The 9,514-nt window shown below is 30.4% G+C and overlaps 1 protein-coding gene across 1 annotated transcript; it reads left to right on the top strand.

Annotated features, from left to right (window-relative positions):
• The first annotated feature begins 933 nt into the window (after positions 1-933).
• Positions 934-4,682, top strand: LOC143578228 (ACT domain-containing protein ACR8-like). Its single transcript, XM_077061878.1, has 6 exons — positions 934-1,004; positions 1,829-1,874; positions 2,029-2,143; positions 2,263-2,330; positions 3,104-3,667; positions 4,101-4,682. The coding sequence occupies exons 1-6, from the start codon at positions 934-936 to the stop codon at positions 4,560-4,562; spliced, it is 1,326 nt and encodes a 441-aa protein (XP_076917993.1). The 3' UTR covers positions 4,563-4,682.
• The last annotated feature ends 4,832 nt before the right edge of the window (positions 4,683-9,514 follow it).

A 9,514-nucleotide genomic window follows, 5' to 3' on the forward strand; every position in this document is an offset into this window, starting at 1 on the left:
TTTTAACATTCATATTCATATGTTACTTTATACATAATTTAATTACATAATACTCACACAAATATAAACTAGTCATACATAAAACCTTTAATGAACAAACATTAGCCAATGAGCTAGCGATGAAGTGGTAAGGGAGAGATTTGATGTTCAATGTGACCAATGTTTGATTTATGCCCACAACATTTAGTTTCAAAGGCACCAAGTTAATAATGAGACACTAGTCGGGTATGTGGCTTTAAAATTAGTTAGATCCTTGATCTGAATAAGACTAGGCGGGTGTTGACCTTAGTTGAGGGTTTTTTCCAGATTGAAAGACGAATGTATCCCAATGTGATGAACGTTGGAACATTTTGGACTTGATTAATTTATTTGTATTTGTTACTTATAAATAAATTATCAAAATGTCCAAATATTAAAGATAAATGCGATATCGATACTTTAAAATGTGCGTTACAAAAGTATATAAGACGTGCGTTACACTGAGTGCCCGAGTTGTCTTAATAAGAAAGAAATCAGAATCCGGTCAGCTTATCCGGGCAACCGCGCGTTACGCCATGTGATAGTAAATAAGAAATATTTCTTTTATTACATGCATTCAAATTAAAACAATAATATATACTAATATTAAAACATTATTAAAAAAACCAACAATATAAATTGTTCTCCCACGCCTACGGAGTTGTAGAGAGAGAAAGTAGTTGGTGTTTTTAGAAAGAGAAACTAGCAAACAGGTCTTCTGTTTTTCATCGATATTTGGTGAATAATAATAATAATAATTTGTGAGCTGTAATTTGCTGGCTGTGCTTGGGTGAAATCGTGTATTCTACAAGAGAGTGAATCAACAACACATATATATATATATATATTTTAAGGTGGTTGGTATTTGTGGTATAGTCAGTAAAAGTAATAATATTAATATTATTATTATTAAGCATGATGCAGATGAATGTGAGACCGTGTTTGGATGAATTTGAAAAGCTTCTTGTTCGAATGAACACTCCCAGGTTAGTTTTCGGTTTCGGTTCTTTGTTTTTCGGGTTTTGTCATTTGAGCTTAAAGTTTTTGGTAAGAAAGTTTTTTGGTCCGAAATAATAAATTTGGGTCTAGAAAGTTTTCTTAATTAACAAACAAGTAATTAGTTATTATTATTATATTATTTTTATATATTTGGGCTTAAATATTGGAGTTATATTACTTAAAATAGAAAATCTACGAATTCAGTTCGGGTTTGCAAAACCGAAAACGAACTGAAAGGTTGGTTTTACGAAAACACAAAACCAAACCGTCGGTTTTTGTTTCGGTTGGTTTTCTCTGTTTTTATTACACGCAAAAACCAAAACAGAATCATAAGTTCGGTTTTCGAAAAACATAAAACCAAACCCATGTTTATTATGGTTCGGTTTTTTCAGTTTCTTGCACGCCCATAGTTTTTAGGCGTCATTTAGTCGGAAATCTGGAATCTCTTGAGGATAATATTTTAATTTAAATTTAAATTAAAATGAATGTAATATTTTCAATTCTGATGACAAATATGCAAATTGATATAAATTCACTTAAAATTTCTGATATTATGCATTATTGCATTAAATTATGTATTTGTTAGCCTATATAAATCTGATTAGGCTAAAAACTTAAAACATAGGGGTGTAAACGAGCTAAGCTCGGCTCGTTTGCACCCCTCAGTTAAGTTTTCTCCACTATACGATTTTGAGTTTTCGTCGACTTTTTTTTTTCTTAGTTCATAATTTCCAAGTCAGATTTTGAATTTTCTTACACGTTATGCTTTCGCTTCATTAGTCTTAATCAACTTTTTATTGTACATTCGCAGGGTCATGATCGATAATGCTGGTTGTGTAAACGCGACTCTAGTCATGGTACATTACTTTCTAGTTGCCTGTCTGCCCTCTATTTCGATGTAAAAGAATATATATATATACAGGATTTTATTTTATATATATATATACAGGATTTTATTTTTTTTTTACTTTTTGTTTTTTATTTTTTTTAAACAACAAATTTTTCCAATAGGTTGATAGCGTGAGAAAAGACGGGATTCTTCTAGAAGCGGTTCAAGTGCTTACAGATTTAAATCTTTTGATTAAAAAAGGTTATGTTTCCTCTGATGGAAGATGGAACATGGATGGTAAGATTTTAATTAGTTTTATTATTTTAACTGTTTTTTATAAAAAAAAACTTTTTTACTTCTGTTTTTAGTTTTTTAACTGATTAACTGATTTTTATCTTGTTAATTATTATCCACAGTATTTCATGTGACTGATTTAGATGGAAAGAAGTTAACAGATGACAGCATCATTAACTGCATCCAACATGTAATATTTCCTTAATTTTTGACACTTGTTGTATTTGCTAGGGGTGTAAGCGAGCCGAGTCGAGCTTGGCTCGTGAGTAGTGTTTCAAGCTCGAGTTCTGTTTGTTTTAAGCTCTATTTTTCAAAGCTTGAGCTTGGTTTGGGTTATGATCGTTTATTATTTATTAATCATTTTACTTATATTTTTACTTAATATTTTTAATATGTTTTAATTATAGTTTTAATACATAACATTATATAAACTATTTACTTATTTTTATCATATTTTTTCATATATTAATTATTTTTATAAAAACATATGTTTAATATATTAAGTAAAAAATTATATAAATAATAGGCTCGTTTATTATTTATTAATCATTTTACTCATATTTTTACTTAATACTTTTATTATATTTTAATTATTATCATATTTTTTCATATATTAATTATTATTTCTATACAGAACATTATATAAACTATTTACTTAATTTTTTCATATTTTTTCATATATTAATAATTTTATAAAAATATATTTAATATATTAAGTAAAAATTATATAAATAATAGGCCCGTGAGTTGGCTTGAGCTCGACCAGTGAAGCTCGGGCTTTTTTATTAAACAAACTTATTTTTATGCTCGAGCTCGTTTAAGCTTGGGTCGATTCGAGTTTTAACGAGCCGATCTCAAGTAGCTGACGAACGGTTTGGCTCGTTTTCACTCCTAGTAGTTGCTATGTAACTTTTTTTTATACTTGATACTAATTGCATATATATTTTTTTAAATCATTTTTAGTCACTTGGAAGCATTCATCACACAAGATCAAAATCCATTGATGGGATGACTGCAATCGAGTTAACCGGGACCAATCGAGTCGGCTTACTATCAGAAGTTTTCGCAGTGTTATCCGATCTCAAATGCGATATATTTGAGTCAAAAGTATGGACTCACAACGGGCGAATCGCTTCATTAATATACCTAAAAGATTGCGAATCGGGCTGCCCAATTTACGACTCTCAGAAACTTGAAATCATCGAGGCGCGGCTACGAAACGTGCTTAAAGGCGATAACGATATCAGAAGTGCGAAAACTTCAGTTTCGATGGCTGTTACTCATACAGAAAGACGGCTGCATCAAATGATGTTTGCAGACCGCGATTATGAGAGGAGTCCGATCGTTATTAATGAATATTCTCCGGATGTTTCGGTTAAGAGTCGTTTGGAAAAAGGGTACTCGGTTGTTAATATCCAGTGTAGAGACCGGCCGAAGCTTTTGTTCGATGTTGTTTTTACGTTAACGGATATGCAGTATACGGTTTTTCATGCCACTATTGATACCAAAGATAACGGAGCGTATCTGGTACGTTTTCATACCGCTTCAGCGTAAAGTTAGGCTTGCAAACGAGTTGTATTAAAATGTATATAATGGGTCAAACTAAAAAAATGATTGAAACGGGTCAAAACGGGTTGACATTTCTTGATTTTTTTTTATGGAACGAGAAAACGGAGGAAAGTTTTTAGTACTTTTACTTTTTAATTTTTGATTTATATTTCAAGTTATAGTTTTTTAATTATTTTTTTATTGAATTTTTTAACGAGGGGTTTTTGAAATGGGTCAAAATGGGTTGAGATTTCAAAAACATTAACGAACATCCCGCTGAATGGTTCATGAATTGTTCACTAAACGTTTGGTTCGTTTACATGCCTTATAAAAATTGCTAACAATATAAAATTCCCATTTATTTGTAATTTTTGTTTAACTTTCTTAACAATCAACATTTTTTATATTTCAGGAATTCTTCATCCGACACACAGAGGGGACACCGATCAGTTCAGAAGCCGAAAAGCAACGAGTGACCCTATGTTTAACCGCCGCCATCGAGAGACGAGCATCCAACGGCGTTAGGCTCGAGCTATGCAAGGAAGACAAACCAGGACTACTAGCTGAAGTAACACGCATATTCAGAGAATATGCCCTAAACGTTACACGAGCCGAAATATCTACATTACAAGGAAAGGCCGAGAATATATTCTACGTGACGGACGCGTGTGGAAACCAAGTCGACTCAAAAAGCATAGAGTCGGTTCGACAACGAGTCGGGTTGGATAACTTGAGGGTCAAGGAATTACCATTAACATTAAGGAATAATAATGACAAGGAAGATAATGTAGAAGGGGGGCCTGTTTTATTAGCACTTGGAAGTTTATTAAGAAAGAACCTTTATAACTTAGGCTTGATAAAATCATATTATTAAAAAGTTAGGGTATATTATTATTATATGTTACTTATGGTTTGTACATAACATAAAATATTGGTGGTGGTTAGAAATTAATTAGGATGGTGATGGATACTTTTGTTCCCTACATAGATACAGTTGGTGGTTTGTACTTAACTTGGTGATGGTTAGAAAGTATTAGTGTTATTTATTGACTCTTGTTTCTCTTTCATCAAAACATTATTCACACTCCAATAACAGAAATGATAGTACATAGTATTTATTGTTATTAAATGATATTGTTTAAACACTATAAAAGAGGGTGCAAGATGTAGTTATAAGTAGTTGATGGCAAACCTACTCACCAAAACCCATTGTCTAATAAATTGGTTATGAAGACAATTATTATTATCATCATCCACAAAATAGAAAAAAAAGGCAAAACAACATAGTAGGAAAACATAAGGAAAAATAAGTAAGAAAGTCCTTAAAACAAGTTTTTTTTTTTTTGAGAGGTGGCGTCATCCATCTTAGCCTTTAAACCACGACACTATGCGGGCGCCAAACCAGGCTCTTCTCTTGTTCTTAATGCACAAGAGGCTCAAAAGGGTGGGGTCCGCCTTTTTTTTAGTATCTTTTTAAATCACTACGTACATCTTGTTAAATGATGAGTTATCTATAAAAAATTATTTTATGTGTGGCAAAGACACTTCAATTAACCAAACAATAATACATAATCTTAGAATACGTAAATGTACTAATACAACTTTAGAAGAAATAATAAACCTACAAAATAAATTGTAAATTGTACAAGAAAATATGATTTTTTTAATTATGTATGTTTTCTAGTTGATGTTTAATAGTAATATTTTGTAACATTAATAATTTTAATAATTTTTAGCAACTACATATGGGAAAACCTTGTTTCTCTTTAATATCAAGAATGCTTAATTACTACCATCTACATTACTACATTAATAATACAATACATGATCTTATAATGCTTTAAAGATAAATCCCTAACAACTTTTGAAATTTTTAAGTACAAGCCAGATGATGATATTGGTTCAAAGTATCATATGTGTACACCATTTATGATTAATCTATTAATAATGTGACTAGAATTGGTTGAAAATGATGGTTGTTTGTTCACTTTAGGAAAGCATTGACACATTTTCATGTGTTCACACAACTTTTGGTATGATGCAAATTCTATCTGCCTCTATGGTATTAACATTTATACCCCTTTATCAAAAGTAATCTCTCGAATATACGTGTTGCTTTTCTATATATTAGTTAATAATTAACTTTAGTCCCATTACTAGACGTGACAATGTTAATATATTTAGGTTACACATTTTTCTAACCGGTCAAGCCAAATAACTTATAACGAATAAATAAATCTATTAAAAAGGTTAAAAGCGAATTAAAATACGTATAAGTGTTTATAGCCTTTTATATAATTTACCAAAGATTAGATTTAATCAGCCCCACAAAGTCCAAAATGTTAATTTGTGTAACATATATTTAATATACTTAACTATATGTGTGTAGTAATCGTGCCAAAAATTGTAAAGATGTTGGATTAATTTCTATTCTGGGTCACAAGTCGGTGAACCGGGCCTAAGAGGTTTTAACAAGTCGGTTAAAGTCTAAGAGGTATGATGAAACATTTCATATGCTTGGTGACCAAGTTTACCTTGTTGGCTAAGTTGATCTTGTTGCCCAAGTTCACCTTGGTGGCCAAGTTGAGTGGTGACCACATATTATGCTTGGTGACCAAGTTGGGTTACTAGTATAAATAGATGTATAAAGTTAGTGTTACATACATCAACAACAAACACAACAATCACCACCATCACTACCAAAGTTATTGTAATCAGTTTTTTGAGTTATATTTTCTGGTTATAATATAAGTCGGTTTTTTATAAGTTGTGCGTTAATTATCGTTTATCATTCTTGAAAAGAACCATTTTTCATGTACAAAATTTTAAACTTTTTATTATTTGATGAGGTTTATGTATCAGTAATCAAAGTTTTAATTATAACAATTTATAAGTTGAGACTCAAGACCCGTTTATTTTATTTTTACTATAAAATTGTTTCTTAATTATAAATAATATATATCTTTTTAAAAAAATAATATATTAATTTTTAGTATATCCTATTTTATAGGATTTTTACACAAATAATTTGGTGAGAACAATTTTTAATTTAATGAGATGTTATAACCCGTTTAAGAAATATCTGGGTTGGGTAGACTCATACCCGTGAATTCGGGTCAAATGCATGAGAAGCCTCCATTTAAAAATCAAGCAATTCTGGTGACTCCAAAAAAGGGAAGCGACCACATCGTGACACGTAAGATTTTTAAGTTTTCATTTATATATAGTATAGATAGATAGATTCTCATTCTTTTACATGAGATTTCACGTTTATTGCATTGTTAGGTTTATTCTTAAAGTCTTCAGTTATGTTTATTTATTGAACACAAATAATCCGTTATTTGGTGCATGTAAAGTTGTGGGAATTTTTAATGCGTACCATGTGAATATGTGATAGCATATATCTAATAAACTATTATCTTAGATTTATCAAATGTAATATAACGTCACAAATGAGTGACAGCATATTTATTGCAGTTGAATTTTGTGGGACGATTGATGATTAATTTCCTTTCAAATCAAAACATGTACATCCTGTGGTTTCTCAGAGCATCAACTATTATAGTAATTTTTCAAAATTTTATTTATAAATACATAAATATAGCTTTATAAACTATAAACATTTTAAGAAAATACAAATGAAATGAATATTAGATTAATGTTAGTGGTATGATGAAAAATAAATTATACTAAAATTATTAGGACACACAAATTGCCTAAGAAACGAATGTCACGTGAACTCACGTTGTGACGTATTAACTCGTTTGTCATGGAGTTTGCCATAGATATTTTCGTGCGCATAAACCTTTTTTTAATTAGTGGTGTTTATCGAATCAGCTTCCTTTTTAATTTTTATACTATTCAAGTTATTTGAGTTTTAGTTTCTTTGAACTGAATTTAAATTACAATTTGAAAACGAAACGAATCAGAATTTAAAAGATTGTATTTATATTGAAATGTCAACTATATTTACATCTTTATATCATTTATGTAGTTGGAAATTTTTGTAATTAGATAAGTCTTGCATTCTTGATTCTCCACTACTTAAATTCCATTAATATATCAAGATTATAAGATCTATTAATACTATAAAACTGTAAGGTAAAATTCATTAGAGATCCTCATGCAAGTAAATGGAAATGGGAATAATCTCATCTAATTTTCTTTTTTTGTTTATTGTACTGCTTTTTATAAAGTTATCCTTTTTCAAAAATATTTAAGAATTATTATTCTTATAAAGAACATTCATTAATTTAATACACACAAAAATACGCATATTCGAATACAGTGTAAATATGCTTTAAGATCAATCTGTTTTGTTACTCTAACCGCTGAGTTAAGTAGGTCATTTATCTTTACAAAGAAAACCAAAAGGGACTTCTCCCGTCGATGGATTATAAGGATCATATTACTTAGAAGCAATACCAATCAATATGATCTTGGATCATGGAATAGTCATCTTGACAATAAAGTATCTACATAATAAAATATGTATTACAAGCACTAAGGGCTGTAACTCAGTTGGTAGTTACGTAAAGTTGCCAGAGTACGATTAACCTCTGGATTTGAAATCACTGTTTATATACCCGGTATTGGCTATAATTCACAAGAACATTCTGTAGTCTTAGTAAGAGGGGGGAGGGTTAAGGATTTACCCGGTGTGAGATATCACATTGTTCGAGGAACCCTCGTAACATTTCTTAATGTATATTTTGAGGATGGAAAATATGCATAATATCTTTATACAATATATTTTTCCATATATATATCATGCATGCTTTCCTTTTATAATCAGAGATGGAAATTGAATGCTACCAACAAAAACTGTGAAGAAATAAATGTGAGTATGAGTTGGTTTGGTTGTAACTGACTGTTTTAAATTTTTGGTAACCACTTGGTTAAGTTAGTCTAGTTATGGGAAATATATAGTTAAGTTTCTAAGGCTAACAAAGGTAGAGCTTACGGTTTCTGACACACTCATGTTAAAATGACACAAAACAACACAGAGTTTGAGTTTGAGTTTGAGCTTAACATGTTACGTGTCTTAAACCAGTCAACACGTTTAAGGCCTGCTTAAATTCTTGTTTAAATAGGTTAAACACCTGTTAACCAGTTAATGACTTGTTTAAACATGTTTACATTGTTTATTGAAACAATAATTTAAAATTTACGTCATACTTAGTGGATGTTATGATTAATTTTAGTCTTTTTTGAATCTTTGTATCAAATATGTTAACGATTATGTATTAGTTAAGATTTATATAAACCTTTAGCAACTTCTACTTCACCACATATGTCATATTCATTGTGTCCATATATAAACATGTCATGTTGTGTCGTGTCGTGTAACATGTTTCTAAATAGGTTTGTGTTCATGTCTAGTACCACAAATTAAGTAATCCGATAATTATGTCTTATCACACCATGTCTAGCCTGCTATACACGTTATACAACCCTAAACCAGCCGATTTTGATATGAGTTGATATAAGTCTAATTATATATTTTGGAATGTAAGATATTAGAAATTAATGACATTATTTATAATAGTTATAATGGTGGACGTGGGAGTCGGGTTTTATCCGATGAATCCCTTAACAGGTGGACCGCTAGGGGCTCCGTCCGTCCGGACTAGTGGCCGGCTCGGGCTACCTTTAGCCATTGGGGCCCGCGTACGGGGTACCCGGCGTTACTTAGTTGGCCGTTCAAAAAAAAAAGAAATTAATGACATTATTTATAATAGTTATAACAAAAGTTGCAAATAATATTTATAAAAACTAAAATAAATATAAATTTTGGTTTTAATGTCATTTCAGCTCAATTATATA

Source organism: Bidens hawaiensis, unplaced genomic scaffold (genome assembly GCF_021521415.1).
Source record: "Bidens hawaiensis isolate Kalapana, Puna unplaced genomic scaffold, B.hawaiensis_p1.1 tig00029065_1, whole genome shotgun sequence".
NCBI classification, from domain to species: Eukaryota; Viridiplantae; Streptophyta; class Magnoliopsida; order Asterales; family Asteraceae; genus Bidens; species Bidens hawaiensis.

What these genes read in the sequence shown, in the direction of transcription:
- LOC143578228 (XM_077061878.1), top strand. Translation starts at nt 934, where the DNA reads ATGATGCAGATGAATGTGAGACCGTGTTTGGATGAATTTGAAAAGCTT. An exon ending in TGGAAGATGGAACATGGATG is followed by an intron (nt 2,144 to 2,262) that starts GTAAGATTTTAA and finishes TATTATCCACAG; the next exon opens with TATTTCATGTGACTGATTTA. An exon ending in TCATTAACTGCATCCAACAT is followed by an intron (nt 2,331 to 3,103) that starts GTAATATTTCCT and finishes AATCATTTTTAG; the next exon opens with TCACTTGGAAGCATTCATCA.